Source organism: Vicia villosa, unplaced genomic scaffold, assembly GCF_029867415.1.
Source record: "Vicia villosa cultivar HV-30 ecotype Madison, WI unplaced genomic scaffold, Vvil1.0 ctg.003916F_1_1, whole genome shotgun sequence".
Lineage (NCBI taxonomy): Eukaryota > Viridiplantae > Streptophyta > Magnoliopsida > Fabales > Fabaceae > Vicia > Vicia villosa.
This window is the reverse complement of record NW_026706339.1, coordinates 24,637-52,500: the sequence shown is the minus strand read 5'-3', so window position 1 is coordinate 52,500 and position 27,864 is coordinate 24,637. Positions and strand designations below refer to the sequence as shown.

The following is a 27,864-nucleotide window of genomic DNA, read 5'->3' as shown; positions in this document are numbered from 1 at the left end:
AGAAAAGAATAAAATTTTAAGAACTACACATAAAAAAATCGAACCAGGAGCATAATGGTACAACCTCACGCCTCTGTCCACTAGGCTAACGCTGCAAATTTGAAAAAGTTTAGGAAGCACGGTATTTATATTTAATATTTAGTATAATTTGTTAACTCTTTTTTCGATTTTGAGGCCCCCGATTTTTTGAGGTCATGGGCCTGCTTGCCCTGGCCCAAGGCCAGCCCTGGTTACAATGTCCATAAACTGCTTCATAACCCGAGCGCAAAATATATAATTAATAATATATAATAAATATAATAATAAATAATAAATATAATGTTTGCTAATGAATAATGATTTAATAAATTGAAGCATTAGCCGAGCGGTAAAATCCAAGATCATAAGTTGTGTTTGTGTAAGACATGAGTTCGTCGGAGTAGTTTTGACAATTCTATATATCTTTTTAACTTTATGAACCACAATAATAGCAACGTGAGAAATGTTAATGCATGATAATCTGAGGAGATAATTAATGTGGGTTTGAAACCAATTTCTCTCTCCATCTTTATTTTGATCAATAAGTTTTCTCTCCATCTTTGATTATCATATTTTTTTATTTATATATTATAAGTTTGCCTTAAATAATTTCTCTCTCCATTTTAGTATTTTTTTTAATCAAAGATTATATTAATTCAAAAACAAGCTAATATAGGACCTTTTCAATTTTTAAAAAATAAAATTTGAATTTTATATATATATGAATTTTATATATATATATATATATATATATATATATATATATATATATATATATATATATATATATATATATATATATATATATATATATATATATAGTATATCATATGAGAATGCCTTTTTTATGTGAGAATGTGAGAATGAATGTAAACCATTGGATTTTAAAATAAATTGTGGAGATTATGGGTGAATCTTTTTTTCTCTCTCCTACATCATTTATTTCAAAATATAGGAGAGAGAAAAAAAATTCACTCATAATCTCCACCATTTATTTTAAAATCCAATGGTTCAGATTCATTCTCACATTCTCATATATATATATATATATATATATATATATATATATATATATATATGAAAACTTGACATGTAAATTCATATAGCCTAGTGGTAAGTGTCTTGGTGATAAGGAGTTAAAGGGAATGAGTTGAAGTATTACTTAAGACAAAAATATTTATATTTTTTTGAAATTTGGAATTTTAATAATAAATTACTAAAATATAAAATAAATATTACGTGGAATTAAAAATAATTCAAAATAAAAAATATATAATTCCACGTCAGCATATTTCAATTTTAAAATATAAAAAAAATACAAAATCAGAACGCCACATAAGCAAATGGCATGTGCCAAGTTCTGGCAAGGTCTAAAACGACAAAATCTTCATTTGGCAAGGTTTTACAAAAAAATAAATTTACTAGGGGTAAACTAAAAGTCGCCTATATGAGGGCAAAAATGATAATAACCCTATTTAATAATATAAAACTTTGTTGATTTAGTTGTTTTTTTTTAATTTGTATGAAATTAATTATTGAATTTAATGTATAATTACGTAGTTCTGAATAGATCATTGTTTCAATGTGTATGCTAAAGTGATAGTTGGAATTTTATTTAATGAAATTTTGAAGAGGGGTGATTATAGACAAGCTTTGCTGCTTTATAGAACAATGATGAGTTAAGCAGAAACAAGTGTAGAGGGTGGAAGCCTCCTTCAAGGAGTACTATTAAACTCAACACGGATGGAGCCAGTAATACAGATATGGTGGCGGATTGTGGCGGTGTCATTAGCGATCATGAGGGAGGTTGGAAAGTTGGATTCTCCAAAAATGTGGAAAGAGGAAGTGCTATATTGGCGGGATTTTGGGGTGTCTTTGAGGGTTTGAAGCTCACGCAAGGGTTAGGTTTTAATAAAGTGGAAATTAACGTAGATTTGTTACAAGTTGTTTATGCCTTTAAGAAAGGATTAGTGGAGCATATTGATTGTGTTGTTATTCTTCGACAAATTATGGAAATTATGGACAGTATGAAGGTGGTTATTATATCGCATGTTTATCAGAGTGCGAATGTTTGCGCTGATGCTCTCGCAAGGCGAGGATGTAGGGAGAATAGTTTTGTTTACTTTGTTAAAGCTCCAGGCTTCCTTAAAAGCTTATTGGAGGTTGATGCTACTGGGATTTTGGTCCACGCTCTAGATCCTGATTAGTTTCTTTCGGGCTTTGGCCCTCATCATTATAAAAACAATAATAATTGAAGTTAAATTTTTTTAATTAATACAGCTTTGGCTCTTTTATTTTTGTTATTTTAGTTGATATAGCCAATGCTACAATCGTAATTCGTTTACTTGGCGCCTTCCAAGTATATTGCCAGCCCAATTACTCAAAAGTTGAGAAAATCACATCACAAAGATTTCCAAATAGCGATTTTAATAATAAAGATGTTGAAATTTCGATTCCTGGGACAATCTCTCCGTTTAAAATCAACCTCTTTATATTGGTCTGGAGGTCTGCTTATGTGGTTATAATAACACTGATATCACTGATTCTACCATTTTTCACATATATTATTGAACTTATTGTACTTATTGGATTTTGGCCTCTACAAGTATATTTTCTCGTTGAAATATACATAGCTCATGCTTTGTTTCCCTCGTGGACACGAGCAACAAAAACCGGAATATACTGTGCAGCATATGATTCACCTGTTATAAAAAAAATCACTTGTAGCATGCTTAGGATGTGCAGAAAAAATTGCCTATAAAAAGTCATATAGATCATTCCTAACATCGTCTCCATCGTGACGAATTCCCAACATATTTGTTTCATGTAAGATACATGTTGTCGACAATTTTGAAAGGGTCGTTTTCATAAAACACGACCAATTCACTATTGCAACCCGGTAAGGGAGACCACGGTTGACCAGTAAGAAGTGCAAGCATTTAAGGTGGATGCAAGTATTGGGGTAATGCCTTAAAGAGACTGAAACTCTTAATGAAATAGAGACCAATCAAGGACCAAGAAACTCTAAATTCAGTGATGTTGCAATACAAGCTTTCAGTCAAAATTGCTTCCAATTCTTGTAAGAGGGCAGTGTTCACATAAATGGGTGTCAGAGGTATTTAAACAAACAACTTTTGAGCAAAAGTTGAAATCAGAGTGTTAGCATATCTATTGAGTTCAATATTTCAACAACCAAACGTATGAGCAACACTAAGAATGAGAACCTTTGAAAGATAAAAACTCAATAGATTTAAAAATACATTAGCAGCAATGCATTTATCTCTAGTTGAATCTTTCCACAATTTTTTCAATATTTCAGGATCAATTGAGATTTCAGAATTAAGGATGGTAAGATATTGATATATAATTGAGATGCTTAGTGAAGGTTGTTGAGAATCACCAGAAATGGTTACCTTCGAAGGCGGTTGTGGAGGAGCGACAAAATTGTTGATGTCGAAATTAAGATCTGGTGGCTTTGGAGGAATCATGAAATCAACACTACTATAAATATATTTATCCTTGAAATAAGGCTTGATGGAAGTAATCATTTCATTGAATTTATTCGTGGTCGGAGGTGCTACTGGAGAAGAAAATTGAATATGTGGTTGCTTCGCAGTGGGTGTCGGGTTATTGCATTTTGGAGTCCAATCAGTGATTCGACCTAACTTGTCGAAACAAGAGATTTTATTTTTTGAATTGGGATCTGGGGTTTTGGTAGAATCTCCTTAAAACCCAAATCCTTGACATGAGGCTCAATCATGGAAGTTGAGAGAGATGCATAAATTAAAATATGGGCAAGATTTGTAGACAGCTTGTGAGAAGCATTGAATGTCCTTCTGCTTTAAGATGGGTGAAAGGTATAAATGAATTTCAATGTCATCAGTGGTAGAAACACGAGCATCAAGTATCATTGGTTTATCTTCAAACTTCAACAACTCATAAGTTTCTTCTGTTTCTTTCATTTCTTCTTCCGTTTCTTTTGCAACTGAAGTTCGATCCAAGGTGTCATCTTTAAGAGATTTCTCCATAAATCCGATGATGATAATTCACTTTCTACTTCAATCAACTTCTCCAAAGGATTCACCGCCCAAGATAAATAATATCTCTTGCGGAATCTACCACCCTGTTAGCTGGAGATTTCGACAATCAGAGACAAAAAGCTATTTCTCAAAGTTTTTTCGGATGAGAGCTTTTTCTCTACGTCGAGTTGGAGCTTACACTGAAAAAGTCTTCTAAGTACTAAAAAATAAGGATCGAGATATGAAGCACGAATACTTCAAAATCCCTGTCGAATTGTATCCGATACGCTCCGATACGCTGCCGATACGTATCGAAGGAGTATCCGATTTTTTTAAAAAATAAAAAATAAAAAAAAGTTCTGATACGGCTGGGATACGCTTCCGATACGTCTCAGATACGTGACCTTCCAATTTTTTGCAGATTTTATTTTCTTAATGACTATTCATTTCTTTTTTAATTTTTTAATGAGATTATTTATTTCCCTATTTAATTTTTCTTAATCTTTTCACGCTTCAAAGATTCCATAATCTTTTATATCAATTTCCAATATTTCATTTAATTATTTTCATCATTAGTTACTACTTCTTAATATTCATAGTGGTATGTTTTCAATTCCAATAATCTTATATTTAATTATATTCATCATTACTTGCTATTCATAAGACTTAACATTTTTCAATATTCACCTTATCTCTCTCCTTTCTCTTCTGCTACTGTTTTTCTACTTCTTCCTCTTTTGCTACTTCTTTTCTACTTCTTCATACCTTCCCATTTTTTAACTAAATATTTTATTTTAATTTTTATATGCGTATCTTAAACGTATCGTATCTGGTATTTTTCAACTAGTAATGTATCGCCGTATCGGATACGTATCGTATCCGATACTCGTATCGTGTTCGTGCTTCATAGGGATCGAGGATAGTTCAAGATATTTCGAAAGATCTATATATTTCGAAAAGTCACGTTGGTTGCGTTCCGGAGCTTCGAGCGTGAATATTTGAATTTCGAAGTTATTCTTTTAGCCAAAGGGACGTGTGGAAGCCTCGGAAAATCAAAATACATGCAAAGGGGAACCGTGGCATTTCGTTAGGAAAAGACCGTTAGGGTCGAATTAGTAGAAATAGGAGTCTTAATGTTAGGATTCAGGAGTGTTCGATTTGTACATAAATTACTCAAAAAATACTCAAGTACCAAGCATAAGAGAAAGAGTTTGCTGAGAATGTATGTGTAACACCAATATCATTTTCAGTGTTATTTTCATTTTATTAATACAAGTCATTTAAATACTTTCATCGAATTCTTTCATATTACAATCGGGGCTTTTAACGTTTTTACTTTTCTTTTCTTTTATGTCATTTTCCTTTAAACTTAAATACCTTTGTCAATACAAGTAGATACCCAGTATGAATTTAGTCACAAATATAACATCACTTAGACACATGTCCTAGGATCAATCTTGTCGATCTTGTAAGTTACCAAACATATAAAAATTTGGAGGACTAGCGGTTGTTTACCAGAAATCACTATAAACACACCCCTTCAGATACTAGTTCGACAACAACATTTTCCTGAGCTTTTTAAAGACAGTGATGTTTTGATCTGTTCTACAAGCCTTGGAATTGTAGGCATTTTCATGATGAAATTGATTTTTGTGGGTTTTTATTTGGGAAGAGAAAAGAGTTTAGGTTTGGTATTGATAGAGAAGGATGAATTCGAAGGTTGTTTTTAATGTTTTTGTGATTTTTCTTATAAGAGGGATAAGACACTTGGAGATACTTCTCAAAATCTCTTCTATTTCTAGAATGGGTTTGGTATTGATGATAAATTGTGGAAGAGGTATTTATTGGTTGGAGTTGTTGATGATAATTATCGTAGTAATATGAATTATGAGATGATGAATAAGATGAATATGGGTTAGAATTAGGTGTATGTGGTGAATACCCATGAGTTAAATACAAACTTGAGGATGATGATGAAATATGAGCGTTGGAATAATAAGATGTAAAAATTTCCCATGGAAAAGATGGAAATGAAGATGTAGTAGGAAATGTAAAAGAGGGGTTTGTGGGATAGGTAGTAGGAATGCTCCATGAATGATATAAAGGTGTATGATAAGGGTAATCCATACGAGGATTTAAGTACATAGATGAGAGCACCAATGTTACAAAACTATAGTAGTAGTAGATGATAGTAACTAAGGAATCAAAATTAAACTTCATTTTTTTCATTTGATAATCATGCCATCTCTCAATGAGTACATATATAGTAGTAGAGGATAGTAACTAAAGGCCTTATAACTAATTAAAGACCACTTCAATAATATTTTAAGATCCCAAGACATTCTAAAAAGCATTACAAATTAAATAACAATAATATAAATTCTACTTCTAATTAATCGTAATCCTTACTCTATTAGTTGCCCATACTCTAGGAGGGCCTGGTCCCTGGGAAACTCTTCGGATGCACCGGGAGCGTGACGAGAAGCATCAGTTAAAGATGAGTGTTAACAACTCGACTTTTCAACGAGATACGTACTTAAAATAGCTACATAAGGCTTCCATTTCTTTGAAAGCGATAAGAAAAGCTTTGGATCTGTTCGATTTCCATGGTACTGCGGGCAATCAGGTGATGCAGTTGGAGAGGATGATGGAGGGGAAGATCGAGGCTCTTGATTCTATCCAGAAGGAGTTGGAGTTTATGCATAGTCATAATGCCTCTCTAACTTAAAAATTGAAAGAATTCACTTTCTCAAGCCTTGGGGGTAGTTACAGAATCTTTTGGGAATGGGCTGCAGCATGTGGAGTATTTGGAGTGTCTACTGGTTATTTCAAGGGGAAGATTTGGCTGGGTTAGACACTGAGATAGGAGGTTCGTCTCTATTCTTGTGAAGGCCCTGGTATTCCACTTTTTTTGTGCTTTACATGAAAAGCATTAAGACATGAGAAAATATTTGTATGTAACTATTCTTTTTGTTTTTGTTGTTTTAGATATTTTTGTCTTATTACAAAGGTGCATTTATTTATTTTATCGTAAATGTTATATTACTTGTAGTTGCCTCCTTCGTGTTGTTTGCGAACTGGAGGAATGTCAGGGTTTGATTTTATCCTTGCAATTTATAGAGTTCATTTGATACGAAGAAAGATAAATAATATTTTCTTAAAGTGTAAATAATCTTAAGTTCTTCTTGAGGTCACATTTAATTGCTTTATTTACGAGCATGTTGTGTTAAGATATACACGCTTTATTGGTAAGATGATGTTCCGGCTTGACATAGTCCTGTGTTGGATCATCTTATGATCGTACAACGTGAGACCGACTTGATGCGGTTGTTCTTTGAGTCAAACTTATAATAATATGACATTAGGTCGGCTAGATGTGACCATGCTTTGAACTGCACTCCACATAATAGAGGATCATTATTTGAGGATGTGATCTAGAAAACTATGCAGTTTACAAATTTTAGGAGACAACAAATAATGTTAATAATTGTTTGAGGATTGCTGAGGATATTAGAAATTATGCCACAAGAAATCTTGACATGTTGCACCAACAAGGTGACTAGATTACAAGGACTCATAATATGGTTGTTGATACTAAGAAGGATTTAAGAAAGGTATGTGTATTTAGTTTCATTCCAATTGTTAACATGTATTCTCTGGACACATGATGCAAAAAGGAAAAGAAAAAAAATAGGGAAATGAAATAGAATGAAATATTATTATTATTTCACTTGACTCATAGTACAGAATAAGACTCCCTTATATACATAAAATTCTAACGGTAATAAAATTTGAATCCTAAAAGGGTGGAACCAATGGACCAATAGAAAAAGGCAACAATAAACTAAGTAAGTTTAACACGCCCCCCCCCCCCCCCTCAAACTGGAGTGTATGTTGTGCAATCCAAGTTTGCTAACAAGGTTGGTGAAAGGGCCAAGATGGAAAGGTTTCGTGAAAATATCGACTACTTATTGGGTGGAAGGTATGGCCATGAGATGAATGTTGTTGTCTTGGAATATTTTGCGAGCAATGTGGCAGTCCATTTCGATATGTTTGGTTATTTTGTGGAAGACGTGATTTGTAACAACCCGTTTTTTTTTTATATATAGTATTTATTTTATTATATTATTTTTATACCTTTAGTGTGTTAAATTAATTATTTAATAGTTATGAGATTTAATGATTTATTTAATTAATTAAACTTGAGTGCATTTGTGTTTAATAGAATTAATTAAGTTATTAGAGAGTTAGATTAATTGGGCCTATTTATTAGAGTAATAAGCAATTGGGGGGTGTTATTATTTTAAAGCCCAGAATAATAAATAAAGATAGTAAGAAGGGAAATAGGGTAGAGGAGATTCATTTCATTTTTCTGGTTTTTCAAGAATAGAAGTGGAGGAGAGGAACAAGAAGAGGAAGCTAGGGTTTTGGAGGAGAAAACAAGAGGTAAGGGGGAGAATCCCAAATCATTGTCGGTTAGTATAATGGGGTAATTGGTAGATTAATGTAGTTATATTTGTTCATGGTGAATCTCATAAAATATGTGTTTAATCTCTATTGGCATACTGGAATTTTGAAACTAAAAATTATATTGGAAGGTGCTGTGTTCCACTCATTTTGTTCCTTCACTCGGTTGACTGTTGAAGTTTTCTTTCCTATTTATTGGTCAAATAGTAACTGGGTTACCTTGTAGCTAAATGCATATGTTGTTGCTGTAAATTGACTTGTAGCAAGTAGGTAATAAATGAATATGTTTGTTGCTGTGAAATAATTAAAAATGTGACCTTCCTCTTGATATGAGAAAACGTGGACTCATATCCACCTAGTATATAATTGTATTATTATTTTTTTTTATTAACTTGGCTGATGAGTAAATGAACATGCTATGCTATCTCTTGAATCCAAGTGGACATTAATAGCCACAACAAATGTTGTTCCGTTTTTCCCCATGTCTATTGTACTTTTCGCTATTGTGCTGCCTAGAAACATGAACCAATAAATCATTCTATGAACATGCAGCTTTCGATCTAGCTAGTGGCCAATTAGAAGAAAGTGAGCACCGATTGTGGTGCTGTTTACTGTAGCGAAATCAATTGATAAATGAACTAGTATTTTCTTCTATGCTCTGTTTCCTTAGTGGACCTCTTCCATTTCCCTGGCTGCTACTATTTGACTAATCGGTAGAAAAAAACAATGATCACAAGTCACTTAATTAAAGGGATGCTACTGTTAGCATCTTAGTTAATAAGAATGCAAACCATCCACACTTTAATGATAGGAAATATATGATGATATAAACATATATTTAGATTAATTAGAAAAATAGGGATGCTTGAATGGAATTGATTTCTATAAAAAAATTAATATAATATGTTTCTAATAAAGATAACAAAACTAGATTGTATTTCTATTATGATTCTAAAATTTGAAATTTAGAAATAACTAGTTGATAAAATACTAATGTTTTGTTGGCTTAATATGAAAGTGAGTAAACCATATGAAATTGACAAATTGTGAGATAGCATGTGATAGTATTAATTATTAGTGTCAATTGAGATGGTGCATTGAAATTGTGTGTTGACTATTATATGTGAATAATGCTTATGTGATGAGAATGTTGTGTACAATAATTGTGGATAATTCATATGGTTGAATTATTGTAATATGCTAAATATTAAGATGGTAGAGATGATCTTAATTGCATATGTTTGATTAACATTGTACATACATTCATATCATGGATGCCTTGAAACAAAGGTGGTTTGCTTTGAAACATAAGCGAGGCTTAGATTCTAAAGTGAATCGGAAGCGGTAAACTATATGTTTACGTTTGGTGGGCTTTGGTCTTGTCCGGATCGGAAGCGTGGCTTGGATTCTAGATATTGAATCGGAAAGCGGTGAAACTTTGGGTTCACAATTCGGTACCACATGCATAGCGTCACATACCTTGCATTGAGTCACATTAAAATTATGCAATAATTGAGTGTGTGAAGTTGATGTAGTTGTAAAATGTGTATGAGTTTGATAGTTGAGACGGGTGGAGTTTGAATCCATACTTGACAAAGTGTGAGAATATGTGATAACTATGATTGTGTACTTTCTTGAGAATATAATAGTAGAATCGAATATTATATTATCTGTGCTTGTTGTATATGCGATAACATGTGAAATATGTGTTGATTACTATGATATATTTTGTTTCACATAGTATGACTAATTGCTTGAAGGGTTGATTTAACCATTACATTCTGTTATACTTTCTTCATAATGGTTCGTATTCTCACCCTTCTGTTTTAATGTTGCCCTCGTTTGGCGACATGCAGGTTCTGGAGTTTAGTAGCTGCGTGTGCCTAGCCGGAGATTCTTCCTTGGTTATTGGAGACTAGGTAGTGAGTCGATGCTCTGGTCATGTAACACTGGGTAGAATAGGTGTGTTGAACTCATGTTATGTTTGTGTATGTATTATGCTATGACTGGTGAACTTATTTATCGATTACATGTCTTTTGAGAGGCTTACAAGCCAAACCTTTAATTATGTTTTATGTTGGATTGAGACTACTAGTCGATGTATGATCATGGTATGGGACATGAATCATTATAAATCACATGAGTATCATATATTTCCGCTGTGAATGCATATTCAGGTTAAATTGTGATTTGATATTGAGTGTTATTAAAAATGACCAGGAGTATTGTGCTGTATAGATAAATGCTGTCAGTTTTTTTTGGTTTTGAGTTCTTCTCAAAGTATCAATGTGACGCCCTTTTAAATTATATGCATGTTATTCTCTGATTATTTGTTAAATATTTTGGGGTATAGAAAGGGGTGTTAAATTAGTGGTATCAGAGCCTGGTCGACCTGTTGGTCAATAGTAGTTAATGTTTTCTTAGCTTGTTGTATTTGATTTGTGTATCTGACACGATCGATACTGTATGTCTGGTTGTTTGGTTGTCTAGGACGATGGTTGCAGGCAGGAATGATGATGCTATTGCTGAGGCGTTGAGGATGTTGGCTGGCTCCATTGGTCAGATTCCTCAAGCGAATGCTGGTAACCGAAATGGAGATGATGATGAGTACCGTGCTTTAGGGAGATTCCAGAGGAACAATCCTCCTGTTTTTGAAGGTGAACATGAACCTGATAAAGCTGAAGCTTGGCTGAAGGCGATTGAGAAGATATTTAGAGTCATGAACTGTACTGATGCTCAGAGAGTGCAGTTTGGTACTCTTATGCTGGAAAAGGAAGCTGAAGATTGGTGGAACAACACTCTTCAGAGGTTTGAAGAAGATGGCATTGAGGTTACTTGGGATCTTTTCCGTGATGTCTTCTTGGAGAACTATTTTCCTGAAGATTGTCGTGGGAAGAAAGAGGTGGAGTTCCTTGAGTTGAAGCAAGGAAATGGTACCGTTGCTGTTTATGCTGCTAAGTTTCAGGAGCTTATCAAGTATTGTCCTCACTATAATACTGCTAATGCGGAGAGATCTAAATGTTTGAAGTTTGTGAATGGCTTGAGACATGACATCAAGAAGGCTATTGGTTACCAACAAATTACCCGTTTTACTGAGTTGGTTAACAAGAGTCGGATTTATGATGAGGATAGTAGAGAGAGTGCCTCTATCTACAAGAGTTTGAAAGGAAAGAATCAGGATCGTGGGAAACCGTATGATGACAAGAGGAAACAAGCTGGTTTTGGCAAGAAGCCAAGTTGGGGAGGATCTTCTACTTCACCTAAGTGTTTCAAATGTGGTGTTGAGGGTCATAAGGCTGTTGAGTGCAAGAAAGAGGTTACCACTTGTTTCAAGTGTGGCAAGTATGGTCACATAGCTACTAATTGTAGAGGTGGTTCGAATGTGACTTGTTTCAACTGTGGAGAGAAAGGCCACATTAGTACAAAATGTGACAAGCCAAAGAAGGAGCAAGAAAAAGGAAAAGTATTCGCATTATCTGGTGCGGGAGCCACTACTGATGAGAGGCTAATTCAAGGTACGTGATTCATTAATGGTACACCTTTGATTTCTATTATTGATACTGGTGCGACACATTCTTTCATTTCCTTGGATTGTGCTAGGAGATTGAATCTTGTATTATCTAACATGCGTAGAAGTATGGTTATTGATACACCTGCTATGGGTTCTGTTTCTACTTCTTATGTATGTCTGAATTGTCCATTGAGTATCTTTGGTAGAAGTTTTGGGATCGATTTAGTTTGTCTTCCTTTAGAACAACTTGATGTGATTTTGGGTATGAATTGGTTGGAATTTAATCGTGTGCATATCAACTGTTTTGATAAGACGGTCATCTTTCCTGAGAATTGTATTACAGAAGATTTATTCTTGTCTGCTAAGCAAGTCGACGAATCAGTTCAAGGTGGAGCTGAATTGTTCATGTTGTTAGCAACCTTAGATGTGCGCGAGAAGAGAACCATTGAGGAATTGCCTATAGTTTGTGAATTTGCAGAGGTATTTCCTGATGATATAATTGATTTACCACCAGAACGAGAGGTTGAGTTTTCGATTGATTTAGTTCCTGGAACTAGTCCCGTATCGATGGCTCCATACAGGATGTCTGCTTCAGAGTTGAAAGAATTGAAGAGTCAACTTGAAGAGTTGCTTGAGAAGAGGTTTATTCGTCCTAGTGTATCTCCGTGGGGTGCACCTGTTCTATTGGTCAAGAAGAAAGAAGGTTCGATGAGATTATGTGTTGATTATAGATAATTGAACAAGCACTACGCCAAATTTGGCTTTTAGCAGCACCCCTACGAAAGCGCTTTTAGGAAAAGCGCTGGCATAGGCTTCGCTAAAGACAAAATTAAAAAACACGCTAAAAAAGCGCTCTAATAGTGGGGGGGTATGAAAGCGCTTTTAAGAAGCGCTCTGGTAGGGGGGGTTATGAGAGCGCTTTTCAAAAGCGCTCTGGTAGGGGGGGGGTACGAAAGCGCTTTACAAAAGCGCTCTGGTAGGTGGGGGGAACGTGGGGGGAACGAAAGCGCTTTTCAAAAGCGCTCTGGTAGGGGTGTTTAATGAGAGCGCTTTTTGTCAAAAGCGCTGGTATAGCCCAGGCTATGAGAGCGCTTTCCAGAAGCGCTTTAGTAGCCTTATTACTAAAATTAAAACCAAAAACACGCTTCTACTGTTTCTCACTTTCTCTCTTTCTTTTTCTCTCTGCACGCGAACCAGAAACCCCACCCCTCACCGTCGTCGGTCCTCCGTCAACCTTATCGGTCCTCCGTCAACCTTATCGGTCCTCCGTCCACCACCATCGCGCGAACTTCTTCTCCTCCGTCCACCACCATCGTTTCGTCTCCGTCTCTTCTCCTCTGGTAGCAACTTGCTTTGCGCCACCCAGGTATCACACTTCTCATAGCTTTTAACAAAACCCTAGATGTATCAATGTATCCTTGTGATTCTGAATTTGATGGAATGCTCTTTTCTTAAGGCCTTTGATATATATATATATATACATAATATTTCTGTTAGCAATTGCCTAGTTCCAGAAACGTGTGATTTTAGGTGATAGGGTTTGTTCCAGAAACTTCTAAGTGATAGGGTTTTGAGTTCTGTTGAACTGTGAAATGGTGGCTGTTGGATTGTTTGGGGTCTGCTTGTATGGTTTTCACAAAATATAAATTTAACCTCTTCTTATCTTTTGAGTTCTGTTCCATAGAGAGGCTCTTATTCTTAATTTGTGGTCTCCATTTATGTCCTTAGCCTCTTCTTATCTTAGTACAATTGAAATTGTGAGTCTCTTGTTATCTTAGTAGAATTGAAATTGTGAGTAAAGTTTCTTGACTGTTGTATAAGATAGTGGAGGAGGTGCAATATTTCTCTACCAATGATGATATATGTAGTGGATTTTGAGGCATGTCGGTATATACATACGTGTAAAGGTATATAACTAGCTAGTGGCATAACCGATGCCCATCATATATTTGGGCATAAAACTGAATATAAATTAAATGATATAAAAATGAATATATAATAGTATCAGTATGCATCGTGTGTCTTGTGTTAGTAGTGTTAGTAGTGGTGTATTTAATTAACTGCATCATGAGCTATTCACCCATTCTTATTATAATCATACATTGAATTGAATTTCTTGTATAGGTCTGACTGGATTGATAACTTTGGATCTCTTTGGAGCTCGTATCATTGACTCTGGTACTACATATTTAGGAGTATGTACACACATCAAACTATTGTTGATTTCCTTTGTTCAATCGATTTTGTCTTGGTGGTTACTAACTTTGTGAATTTGCTATAGGGGTAACTTGTGTATAGTGAAAGTTTGATCGTTTCCCAGCCTAGTTCGACGTTTGGCGTTTTCTTGAGTTCGGTAACATCCGAGGTAAATTTCTTTCTCAAATTACTGGTATTATGATGAATTTGTCTGAAATTGTGTGATTATATATGTTACGTTTTATTGCTTCGGATTCATTCCGTTTATACTTTGCGTTTTGACAGAAACACATTAGTTTTATGTGTTTAGAGAGTTAATATAGGAGGTACTTACTAACTTTGTGAATTGAATTCGCCATAGGGGTTACTTGTGAAGAGTGGAAGTTTGACCGTTGTTGTTTAGCTTAATTAAGACATGGATAAGACATGGATGAATTCAAACCGATTGTCGAAAGAGTACGAGAAAGGGGTATGGGAATTTGTTGAGTTTGCGGTTGCGAACTCCAAAGACCCGCTTCGAATGCCGTGTCCTTGCTTGGGTTGCTGTTATGCCGGGGGTAAGGTTGACGGGAATCAGTTGGGATCTCATTTACTACGGTTTGGAATTGATAGAAGTTATACATGTTGGACAATGCATGGTGAGAAAATTACCGGGAATGCTGGGTCGAGGTGTAATAGGAAGTATGCTTCAAACGACGATTGCACAGACACATACGATTGTGATCGAGTCGAAGAGATTGCAGAAGCGCTGGAAGAAGATCTAGCGGATTGTCCCAAAATGTTTGAGAGGTTGGTAAGCGATGCAGAGAAACCGTTGTATGATGGTTGTTCAAAATTCACAAGATTGTCTGCGGTGTTAAAGTTGTACAACTTAAAGGCGGACAATGGATGGTCGGATAAAAGTTTCACAGAGTTATTAGCCCTTATGAAAGATATGCTACCAGAGGATAATGTTCTTCCCAATCGAACGTATGAAGCCAAAAAGATGTTGTCTTCTATTGGAATGAGCTATGATAAGATACACGCATGTCCAAACGATTGCGTTTTGTTTCGAAACGAGTATGCAGCGTTGAATGAGTGTCCTAAATGTGGTGCCCCTCGATATAAGAAAAAGTTGTCTCCTGCTAAAGTCTTATGGTATTTTCCTATAATTCCGAGATTTAGACGCATGTATCGTAGTGAGACCGATTCAAGACACTTGACTTGGCATGCAGATGAAAGAATTATTGATGGAAAGTTGCGACATCCGGCAGACTCACCACAATGGAGTAAAGTTGATACTGAATATCCTGAATTTGGAAAAGAAGCAAGAAACCTTCGGTTGTCATTGTCTACTGATGGAATGAACCCGCATGGTATTCAAAGTATCTCGCATAGCACATGGCCTGTGATTCTTATGATTTATAACTTACCTCCGTGGCTATGTATGAAGCGTAAGTACATGATGTTATCTATGCTAATTTCTGGGCCTAAACAACCAGGGAATGACATAGACGTATACTTGGCACCCTTAATCGAAGATTTAAAGTTTTTGTGGGAGAGAGGTGTGGAGGTTTACGATGGGTATAGGAAAGAAAGTTTCAACTTGAGGGCGATGTTGTTTGGAACAATTAATGATTTTCCAGCATACGGAAATCTATCCGGGTACAGCAACAAGGGTCAAAAGGCGTGTCCTGTTTGTGAAGATGAAACCGATATGACACGATTGGCGCTTTGTCAGAAGAATGTCTTTCTCGGCCATCGTAGATTCTTAAATTCTAATCATCACTACCGTGGGTGGAGAAAAGCATTCAATGGAGAGGCCGAACATCGTACAGCCCCGCCTTTTTTGTCAGGTGATCAAATTTTTGAAAAGGTGAAAGATGTGAGCACTCAGTTTGGCAAGCCTTTTGCACATTCAATTGTCAAGGGTGGGTGGAAGAAGAAGTCAATTTTCTTTGAACTTCCATATTGGAAGTCGTTGTACGTAAGACATTTCCTGGATGTTATGCATATTGAAAAAAATGTATTTGACAGCGTTATAGGTACGCTACTCAATATACAAGGAAAGTCTAAGGATGGCGTTAACATAAGGAATGACATGGTAAACATGGGGATGAGAACTGAATTGGGGCCCGTGACGAAAGGAAGACGAACATATCTGCCACCTGCTGTTTACACTCTATCTAGAAAGGAGAAGAAAACATTGTGTAAGTTCCTCAGTGAAGTAAAAGTTCCAGAAGGCTACTCTTCAGATATTAGAAGACTTGTGTCCATGAAAGACCTCAAGTTAAAGAGTTTGAAGACGCATGATTGCCATGTTATAATGGAACATTTTTTACCAATAGGTATACGTTCTATTCTGCCAGAAAAAGTAAGAAGCGCAATAACTAAGCTGTGTTTCTTCTTCAGGTCTATTTGCAGTAAGGTGGTCGATCCCGCGATCTTACCAACATTGCAAAATGAGATAGTTGTTACTTTATGTGATCTTGAAATGTATTTTCCTCCCTCGTTTTTTGACATAATGAGGGTATTTGGATCAATCCAACCGTCCGCATTGTTAAGAGACGCGTAGTACACAAACCTACCAAGAAAAGAAAGAGACGTTAGTGATAAAGGTAATAGTATACATAGTCCGACTAATTTGTTTTATTCAATTTGGTGCATATTCTCGTTTTGTACATAACTTTTGAACCATGTATCCGCTTGTTGACTTCTTTACATGTAACTATACTATTTTGACGATTCCGGAGCTGCTCATGCACTTATCTTTACATTTCGGGACTATTTTTTTATCGGTTTTGCTTCTGCCCGTAATCAAAAGTCGGGCTTAGGGTCTGAATTTCGGAAAACCGACTTTGTTTTTGAGTCCGTGGCGACGTTTTACCATAGCCATGTAAATTTCGTTCAATTCCGATAACTTTCTTTTTTTACGCTTATTTTGATTTGTACCGATTTCGTTTCCGATTTACTTGTACATGCATGGTTTGACTTCCATTTGACTTGTATAGATTGTTAGCTTATTAATAGTGTACTAATGTGCTTTAGTTTGTTTGATACAGGTTCAATGGCTTCAGATAGAGATGCTCCACCTGAAAACCCACCTGAAAACTTACAAGAAAACTCACAAGAAAGAGTTGCTTCGGATACAAATGCTCCACCTGATACTGAAGCAAAAGAGGTTGCACGAGGCATCACTATTATGAGGGGAATCATACGACATAGAGACCAAGGATTAGTATACCGATTGGAATGGAATTCTGATAAACAACCAATTGGTCCTAATTCTGCAAAGTTGACAAGTTATATTGGTACACTTGTCCGTATGCATATTCCGGTCTCCATAGCTACCTGGAAATCGAAAACGAAAAATTTAGAATTGGAGGAGAAAAAACAAGCGATTTGGGAAGAGCTTCAGGTATATATCATATATGGTTAATTGTTGTTATTATCTTGACGATAAATTGTTTAAATTATTTATACTAACACACTATGCGTACGTTTTTTTGCAGAGGACTTTTGAGATACCAGATGAACGTAAAAGCTACATACTTAGTTTGGCCGGCAAGAGATATAGAGGGTGGAAAAGTTTTTTGACAAACACCTATCTTAAGGATAAAGATGGAAAATTTCTTGAAGATGCACCGGGACGGCCAACAAAGTATGCGACCTTCATTGATGAAGCAGATTGGGCTGAGTTTGTAAAGCAAAGAGATGAAGCTTTTCAGAAAAAGAGTGCCACGAATAGGGAGAGAGCATCCAAACCCGCGTATCCATACAAAAAAGGGCGTTTGGGATATGCACGCTTAGAGGATAAAATTGTAAGTAAATAGAAATTCGATTTAATTAATTGTCTACATGTGCATGTTTTAATTGACGATTTTATCGTTTGTGTCAATGCATAGTTGGAGGAGACTAAAAGTGAGGAAGCTTCACTTCCTGTACATGTGTTGTGGAAGGAAGCTCGTGTGGGCAAGAATCACGCTGTCGATCCCGATGTTCAGAGAGTTTATACTGAATGTGTAAGTATAATACTGTGTCTTTAATTAAATCAAATGTTTTTTAATATATAAATGACTTTTTATCTCCACTAATAATTATTTAAATGTAAATGAATTACAGGAGACCTTGTCGCAATCGGCATCCACCGGTGAGGAGAGCGTACTTAGTAGAGTACTAGATGCTCCCGAGTATCCCGGTCGGGTGAGGGGTAAGGGTCATGGTGTGACTCCAACCTCTTTTTATAAGAGTTCTAGGAGAAGATCAAATCTTACCAATGAAGAAGTGTTGCAAAAGTTGCAGGAATTGCAAGCACAGGTCTCTGAATTGCAAAGAGATAAAGATATGTATATGAGAGAAAAGTGCAACACTTCATCGGTGAGAGAAACTAGTGATAAGGCTAGTATCAACTATCAAAAGAAATTTCCCGAGGTAATTATAAGTTTTTTTCCTTACAAACTGTTCTATTTTATTAATGATAATGACTTTATATTTACTTTTGGTTTAGGGCATTTCATCTTGCCAACTATACTTATCGGAACCGAATTATCGACTAGTTGGCAAGGGAAAAGTGCACAACACTTCGGGAGATTTACTTCACCACAGACCGCTCCCGGATGGACACCTGAAAGTATCGGTGGATGTTGTATTAGATCGTGATGCGATTCTACCGGTACCTGACATGGTCTCAGAGACGACATTGCTGCGAGATGCAATAGGATCGTTTGTTGCATGGCCCTCGGAGCTCATTACCATTAGTGATGAGGTAAATTGAAAACGATTATGAATCATTTAGTTTTCGAATGTCAATTCTAAACCGTTTATTAATTATGTTTTACATTTTATTTTTAGACTGCTCCTATAAAACCCGCAATTAAGGGTAAAGGGATTTTACAGGAGGAGGAGTCTGTTGCATCGCTAAAAGAGGTACATTTAAAGTGTTAATATATAATCTGAATCAAAATATGCATGATTTTATATTTTACCTAACTTATATGATTTTTAGGCATCCGCTCGGGAGTCACAACAAGTGACGCAGCAGGTTCGTAGCGTACCACCCAGTGGTCCTCCGAAGCAAGCGGCAAGAAAAGGCGGTGCTTTTGTGCCTCGATACCGGGCGACACTCGCAACAATGGTTGATATGTCCGATATGAAGGATGGTGCTTTACGGGAAATCGATATGGATGAAAGTGTCTTCGGTATTGAGTTCAAGTCACATATTACAATTGAAGACTTGCAAGAGATTTTTAACCATGATCAACTAGGCGTCAGTAATATGCAATCATACATCCGGTAATATTCACTCATCCGATATATTATTTAATTAGTCCCACAATATAATTTATTTACACTTTTCAATGAAAAGAATCTAATGTTTATTATGTTTTTATTTAAGGTTGTTGTATGACAGAGTGTTGCGCGGGACTGCATTGTCTAACAGATTCCGGTTCGTGTCTTCCGCCCATTGCAGCGGAATGGAAATTGTTTCGGATCCGGAATCTGTTAGACAGCGCTTAGTCGATAGATTCATGTCCACCGGCAATACAGAATGTCTGCATCTTTGGGCGTATAATACCCGACCAGTAGGGTTAGTTTCTCATTCTTTATTCATCTAATCTCTGTTTCTTTAGTGTATAGCAATATTTTCATATAACCTATTGTTTTAATTTATAGAGCACACTGGTTGCTGCTTGCTATCAACCCGATAAGGGAAGTCGTGTATTATCTGAATTCGGTAAAGGGTGAATGGACCAATTATCCGGCCATGAAGGAAATCGTTGATTTGTAAGTGGGATCGTTCTAAATATATATTCGTGTATATTTATATATTTACTTATTTGTGGGATTGATCTAAACATATGCTTTTATATATTTGTTAATTAGATCAATACAAGTATTCCGTAGTCAACGGGACGCACAGGTATCCCGGACTAAATCAAACAACATCACCTGGATCGAAGTGCAGGTACATTACTTTTCACAAATTTGCTTATAATATTTATGCTACTTGGTAAAACAAGACAACTTATATAGAATCTTATTTGTTTTTCTATGTAGTGTCCGCTACAGCGTAACAGTTCAGACTGCGGATACTTTGTATTGAGGTTTATGAAAGAAATCATTCAGGCGAATCAATTAGAGATTCCTCCCACGGTATAAAGTTATAACTTAAGATAATTTCATATAATTTATTACATTTACCTAAATATATTATTCATATTATGTTTTTGTTTTATAGTACCTTGACGAATTCCGTGCTGCTGGGTACTCGAAGCTAAAGTTAGAAGAAATCAAAGAGGAATTGTGTCAATTTTATATTAAGCTATTTTTCATGCAGATTTGAACTATAATATTGTTGATTTTGTAATGATGTATATATATAATTTTGTAATGATGTATATATATAATTTTGGATATTATAATGGTATATATTAGTATATATATTGTCTTACTGATGGCTGAAATAATATAGTCGAAAATATATTACAGGTCGAAAATATATTACAGGTCGAAAATATTACAGGTCGAAAACATTACAGGTCGACTGGGAGGATTAAATTATAGGCTGCACATAAAAATACCTCATTTAGCAACTACAGCGCTTCTAAAAAGCGCTCTTAAAGGTCCACATACTAGAGCGCTTCTTAGTAAAAGCGCTGGCAAAGACCAGTAAAAAAGCAAAAAAAATTAAAAAATTACGCAGCATACAAAAGCGCTTTTGGAAAAGCGCTCTGGTAGGCCCCCCTATGAGAGCGCTTTTTCTGGAAAAAGCGCTCTCATAGGGGGGCCTACCAGAGCGCTTTTCCAAAAGCGCTTTTGTATGCTGCGTAATTTTTTAATTTTTTTTGCTTTTTTACTGGTCTTTGCCAGCGCTTTTACTAAGAAGCGCTCTTAAAGGGGGGTCTACCAGAGCGCTTTTTCCAGGAAAGCGCTCTTATAGGGGGTCCTACCAGAGCGCTTTTTCCAGGAAAGCGCTCTTAAAGGGGGGGTCTACCAGAGCGCTTTTAAAAGCGCTTTCGTAGCCTACGCCAGCGCTGGCTTTGGCAGCGCTTTAAAGCGCTGTTAAAGGCCAAAAAAAGCGCTGTGAAAGCCCTTGTACGGCGTAGTGAAGGTGACAATTAAGAATCGATATCCACTTCCGAGAATTGATGACTTGATGGATCAGTTGGTTGGAGCATGTGTATTTAGCAAGATTGATTTGAGGTCTGGTTATCATCAGATTCGTGTTAGAGCTGAGGACATTCAGAAAACTGCTTTTCGGACAAGGTATGGTCATTACGAATATTCTGTGATGCCGTTTGGTGTGACTAATGCACCTGGCATATTCATGGAATATATGAATAGGATCTTTCATGACTACCTGGATAAGTTTGTTGTGGTATTCATTGATGACATATTGATTTACTCTAAGAGTGAGGAAGAGCATGCTGAGCACTTGAGGGTTGTTTTGTCCATGTTGAAAGAGAAGAATTTGTTTGCTAAGCTATCTAAATGTGAATTTTGGTTAAGCGAAGTAAGCTTTCTTGGGCATGTGATTTCAAGTGGAGGTATTTCTGTTGATCCTTCAAAGATTGAGGCTGTATCCCAATGGGAGGCACCTAAGTCTGTTGCTGAGATTAGAAGTTTTCTTGGTTTGGCTGGTTATTACAGGAAGTTCATTGAAAGGTTTTCGAAGTTGTCGTTACCGTTGACGCAGTTGACTAGGAAGGGTCAAGCCTTTATTTGGACTTCGCAATGTGAAGAAAATTTCCAAGAACTTAAGAGAAGATTGACTTCTGCTCCCATTTTAATTTTACCAGATCCATTAGAACCTTTCGTGGTATACTGTGATGCTTCTTTGTTGGGATTGGGAGGTGTTTTAATGCAAAAGGGACAAGTTGTAGCTTATGCTTCAAGGCAACTCAAAGTTCATGAGAGGAATTATCCTACACATGATTTGGAGTTGGCAGTTGTGGTGTTTGTGTTAAAGCTTTGGAGACATTATTTGTTCATATCAAGGTTTGATGTGTTTAGTGATCACAAGAGCTTGAAGTACTTGTTCGATCAGAAGGAGTTGAATATGAGACAAAGAAGATGGTTGGAGTTCTTAAAGGACTACGATTTTGGTTTAAACTATCATCCTGGTAAAGCGAATGTTGTAGCCGATGCATTGAGTAGGAAGTCATTACATATGTCTATGTTGATGGTTCGAGAGTTTGAATTATTGGAATAATTCAGAGACTTGAGTTTGCTATGCGAAGAAACTTCTAGTGGTGTGAAGCTTGGTATGTTGAAGCTTACTAGTGGTATTTTGGATGAGATTCGAGAAGGACGGAAAGATGATTTAAGTTTGGTTGATCGATTCACATTGATTAATCAAGGAAGAGGTGGTGACTTTCGAATTGATGAGAATGGTATTATGAAGTGTCGTGATCGAGTTTGTATTCCAGATGTTGCAGACTTGAGAAAGAGGATTCTTGAGGAAGGACATAGAAGTGGTTTGAGTATTCATCCTGGCGCTACTAAAATGTATCAAGATCTGAGGAAAATGTTTTGGTGGCAAGGTATGAAGAAAGACATAGCGGAATTTGTGTATTCTTGTTTGACTTGTCAAAAGTCAAAGATTGAACATCAAAAACCGTCTGGTTTGATGCAACCGTTATCTATTCCCGAATGGAAGTGGGATAGTATCTCGATGGATTTTGTTTCAGGTTTACCGAGGACATCGAGTAATTGTGAGGCAATTTGGGTCGTTGTAGATAGATTGACTAAATGTGCTCATTTTATTCCGATGAGGATGGATTATTCAATGGAGAGACTTGCTAAGTTATAAATCGAAAGAATTGTGTGCTTGCATGGTATTCCGTCGAGTATTGTTTCGGATAGAGATCCGCGGTTCACTTCGATATTTTGGGAAGGTTTGCAAAGTGCATTGGGTACGAAGTTGCGTTTGAGCTCAGCGTATCATCCGCAAACTGATGGTCAAACGGAGAGGACTATTCAGTCACTTGAGGATCTCTTAAGGTCTTGTGTTTTGGAACAAGGAGGAAATTGGGATAGTTTCTTGCCTTTGATTGAGTTTACTTATAACAACAGTTTCCATTCGAGTATTGGAATGGCACCTTTCGAAGCGCTTTATGGTAGGAGGTGTAGAACTCCTTTGTGTTGGTATGAGTCGGGAGAGAGTGTTGTGGTTGGACCCGAATTGATTCAAGAGACAACGGATAAGATTAAGATGATTCAAGAGAAGATGAAGACTTCTCAAAGTCGCCAAAAGAGCTACCATGATAAGAGAAGGAAAGCTCTTGAGTTTGAGAAGGACGATCATGTGTTTCTTCGTGTCACGCCAATAACGGGAGTTGGTAGAGCGTTGAAGTCACGTAAGTTAACACCACGTTTTATTGGTCCTTACCAAATTTTGGAAAGGGTGGGTGATGTAGCTTATCGGATTGCATTGCCACCGTCTCTTTCTAATCTCCATGATGTGTTCCATGTATCTCAATTGAGGAGGTATATTGCGGATCCATCGCATGTTGTTCAGTTGGATGATGTACAAGTAAGAGATAATTTGACGGTTGATACAACACCTATGCAGATTGAAGATCGGGAAGTGAAGAAGCTTCGTGGTAAGGAAATCGTTTTGGTGAAAGTGGTGTGGGGCGGAGTCGCCGATGGCAATATCACTTGGGAACTCGAGGATAAGATGAAGGAATCGTATCCGGAGTTGTTTGTTTGAGGTAATTTTCGAGGCCGAAAATCTTTTAAGTTGGGGAGAGTTGTAACAACCCGTTTTTTTTTTATATATAGTATTTATTTTATTATATTATTTTTATACCTTTAGTGTGTTAAATTAATTATTTAATAGTTATGAGATTTAATGATTTATTTAATTAATTAAACTTGAGTGCAGTTGTGTTTAATAGAATTAATTAAGTTATTAGAGAGTTAGATTAATTGGGCCTATTTATTAGAGTAATAAGCAATTGGGGGGTGTTATTATTTTAAAGCCCAGAATAATAAATAAAGATAGTAAGAAGGGAAATAGGGTAGAGGAGATTCATTTCATTTTTCTGGTTTTTCAAGAATAGAAGTGGAGGAGAGGAACAAGAAGAGGAAGCTAGGGTTTTGGAGGAGAAAACAAGAGGTAAGGGGGGAATCCCAAATCATTGTGGGTTAGTATAATGGGGTAATTGGTAGATTAATGTAGTTATATTTGTTCATGGTGAATCTCATAAAATATGTGTTTAATCTCTATTGGCATACTGGAATTTTGAAACTAAAAATCATATTGGAAGGTGCTGTGTTCCACTCATTTTGTTCCTTCACTCGGTTGACTGTTGACGTTTTCTTTCCTATTTATTGGTCAAATAGTAACTGGGTTACCTTGTAGCTAAATGCATATGTTGTTGCTGTAAATTGACTTGTAGCAAGTAGGTAATAAATGAATATGTTTGTTGCTATGAAATGATTAAAAATGTGACCTTCCTCTTGATATGAGAAAACGTGGACTCATATCCACCTAGTATATAATTGTATTATTTTTTTTTATTAACTTGGCTGATGAGTAAATGAACATGCTATGCTATCTCTTGAATCCAAGTGGACATTAATAGCCACAACAAATGTTGTTCCGTTTTTCCCCATGTCTATTGTACTTTTCGCTACTGTGCTGCCTAGAAACATGAACCAATAAATCATTCTATGAACATGCAGCTTTCGATCTAGCTAGTGGCCAATTAGAAGAAAGTGAGCACCGATTGTGGTGCTGTTTACTGTAGCGAAATCAATTGATAAATGAACTAGTATTTTCTTCTATGCTCTGTTTCCTTAGTGGACCTCTTCCATTTCCCTGGCTGCTACTATTTGACTAATAGGAAGAAAAAAACAATGATCACAGGTCACTTAATTAAAGGGATGCTACTGTTAGCATCTTAGTTAATAAGAATGCAAACCATCCACACTTTAATGATAGGAAATATATGATGATATAAACATATATTTAGATTAATTAGAAAAATAGGGATGCTTGAATGGAATTGATTTCTATAAAAAAATTAATATAATATGTTTCTAATAAAGATAGCAAAACTAGATTGTATTTCTATTATGATTCTAAAATTTGAAATTTAGAAATAACTAGTTGATAAAATACTAATGTTTTGTTGGCTTAATATGAAAGTGAGTAAACCATATGAAATTGACAAATTGTGAGATAGCATGTGATAGTATTAATTATTAGTGTCAATTGAGATGGTGCATTGAAATTGTGTGTTGGCTATTATATGTGAATAATGCTTATGTGATGAGAATGTTGTGTACAATAATTGTGGATAATTCATATGGTTGAATTATTGTAATATGCTAAATATTAAGATGGTAGAGATGATCTTAATTGCATATGTTTGATTAACATTGTACATACATTCATATCATGGATGCCTGGAAACAAAGGTGGTTTGCTTTGAAACATAAGCGAGGCTTAGATTCTAAAGTGAATCGGAAGCGGTAAACTATATGTTTACGTTTGGTGGGCTTTGGTCTTGTCCGGATCGGAAGCGTGGCTTGGATTCTAGATATTGAATCGGAAAGCGGTGAAACTTTGGGTTCACAATTTGGTACCACATGCATAGCGTCACATACCTTGCATTGAGTCACATTAAAATTATGCAATAATTGAGTGTGTGTAGTTGATGTAGTTGTAAAATGTGTATGAGTTTGATAGTTGAGACGGGTGGAGTTTGAATCCATACTTGACAAAGTGTGAGAATATGTGATAACTATGATTGTGTACTTTCTTGAGAATATAATAGTAGAATCGAATATTATATTATCTGTGTTTGTTGTATATGCGATAACATGTGAAATATGTGTTGATTACTATGATCTATTTTGTTTCACATAGTATGACTAATTGCTTGAAGGATTTATTTAACCATTACATTCTGTTATACTTTCTTCATAATGGTTCGTATTCTCACCCTTTTGTTTTAATGTTGCCCTCGTTTGGCGACATGCAGGTTCTGGAGTTTAGTAGCTGCGTGTGCCTAGCCGGAGGTTCTTCCTTGGTTATTGGAGACTAGGTAGTGAGTCGATGCTCTGGTCATGTAACACTGGGTAGACTAGGTGTATTAAACTCATGTTATGTTTGTGTATGTATTATGCTATGACTGGTGAACTTATTTATCGATTACATGTCTTTTGAGAGGCTTACAAGCCAAACCTTTAATTATGTTTTATGTTGGATTGAGACTACTAGTCGATGTATGATCATGGTATGGGACATGAATCATTATAAATCACATGAGTATCATATATTTCCGCTGTGAATGCATATTCAGGTTAAATTGTGATTTGATATTGAGTGTTATTAAAAATGACCAGGAGTATTGTGCTGTATAGATAAATGCTGTCAGTTTTTTTTTGGTTTTGAGTTCTTCTCAAAGTATCAATGTGACGCCCTTTTGAATTATATGCATGTTATTCTATGATTATTTGTTAAATATTTTGGGGTATAGAAAGGGGTGTTACATGATTGGTGGCAATATGTATGGTAGAGTTGTTGTCACAGAAAATGTTCATAGGCCCATTATGCAAAATGCCCAAGTCTTGAAGAAGGAACAATAGCCATTGTGCCTCGCATGTGGCATTAGAAAAAGCTCTATATTAGGACTCCAAAGAAGAACGAGAAACCACACTTTGTTTCTTGATTTTCCATCATATGAGAGAGCTACCAAGGTAGAAGCAAAAACCTGTTGTGTATTTGTGAGTATCATTGCAAGAGGCCCAGTCAGAATAAGTGAAACTAGATAATTTAGTGGTGGAGTCAGCCTTGAAGAGAAGACCTTGGCCAAAAGTAGTCTTAAGGTATCGAAGAATCCTAAGAGCTTCCTGAAAATGTGTTGCAGTAGGCTTGGACAAGAATTGATTGAGCCTGCACACAGAAAAACTGATATTAAGTCTAGTATAGGGTAAATAAAGTAACTTATCGATGAGGATTCGAAAAGCTATAGGAATAGGAGGATATCATCATCAGCAGCATTAGTGATTTTATGACTAAGTTCTATAGGTGTAGAAGAATGTTTAACTCCTAGTAGTCCCGTAGTATTCATAAGATAAGGAGTGTTCTTTCGTTGACATATGAAGGTGCCTTGTTGAGACCTAGAAATTTCAAAACCTAAAAAATACTTAATGTTGCCCTGATCTTTAATGCTAAATTTGATGTCCAAAACTTGTTTGATACGATTGATTTCTTGTAGATTATAACCTCCAAGTAAAAGGTCATAAACATAAACTAATATAACAGTGAAAGATTGATCCAAAGACTTGACAAACAAGCAATAATCAGCTCTAGATTGGGTGTAACCTAAAATGGTAAGAGAGGTTGTTAATTTAGAATTTTGTTGTGTACAAGCTTGCTTAAGGCCATAGATAGATTTATTTAATTTGCAAACTGTATTGGTTTGATCGGTTCTGAGGCTAGGAGGAAGTTTCATGTAGACTTCCTCATTTAAATCACCATGAAGGAAGGTTGTGTTTATATTAAGTTGGTGGGCAAACCAATGTTTAGAAGCAACTATGGATAAAATAAGTCTAATGGTAGTCATTTTGCCCACGAGATTGAAAGTTTCTAAGTAATCAATTCCTTTTGTTTGTGTGAAACCCTTAGCAACTAAATGTGCCTTATATCTTTCTATG

General features: G+C 35.9%; 1 protein-coding gene across 2 annotated transcripts; it reads left to right on the top strand.

The window, feature by feature from the left end:
* The first annotated feature begins 11,253 nt into the window (after window positions 1-11,253).
* Window positions 11,254-26,519, top strand: LOC131641667 (uncharacterized). 2 transcript variants are annotated; one of them, XM_058911963.1, is made up of 2 exons: window positions 11,254-12,019; window positions 26,187-26,519. In XM_058911963.1, the coding sequence occupies exons 1-2, from the start codon at window positions 11,266-11,268 to the stop codon at window positions 26,198-26,200; spliced, it is 768 nt and encodes a 255-aa protein (XP_058767946.1). In that variant the 5' UTR covers window positions 11,254-11,265; the 3' UTR covers window positions 26,201-26,519. The 2 variants fall into 2 exon arrangements, 1 of the variants encoding a protein (XP_058767946.1); XR_009295599.1 differs by lacking the exon at window positions 11,254-12,019 and adding an exon at window positions 24,227-24,313.
* The last annotated feature ends 1,345 nt before the right edge of the window (window positions 26,520-27,864 follow it).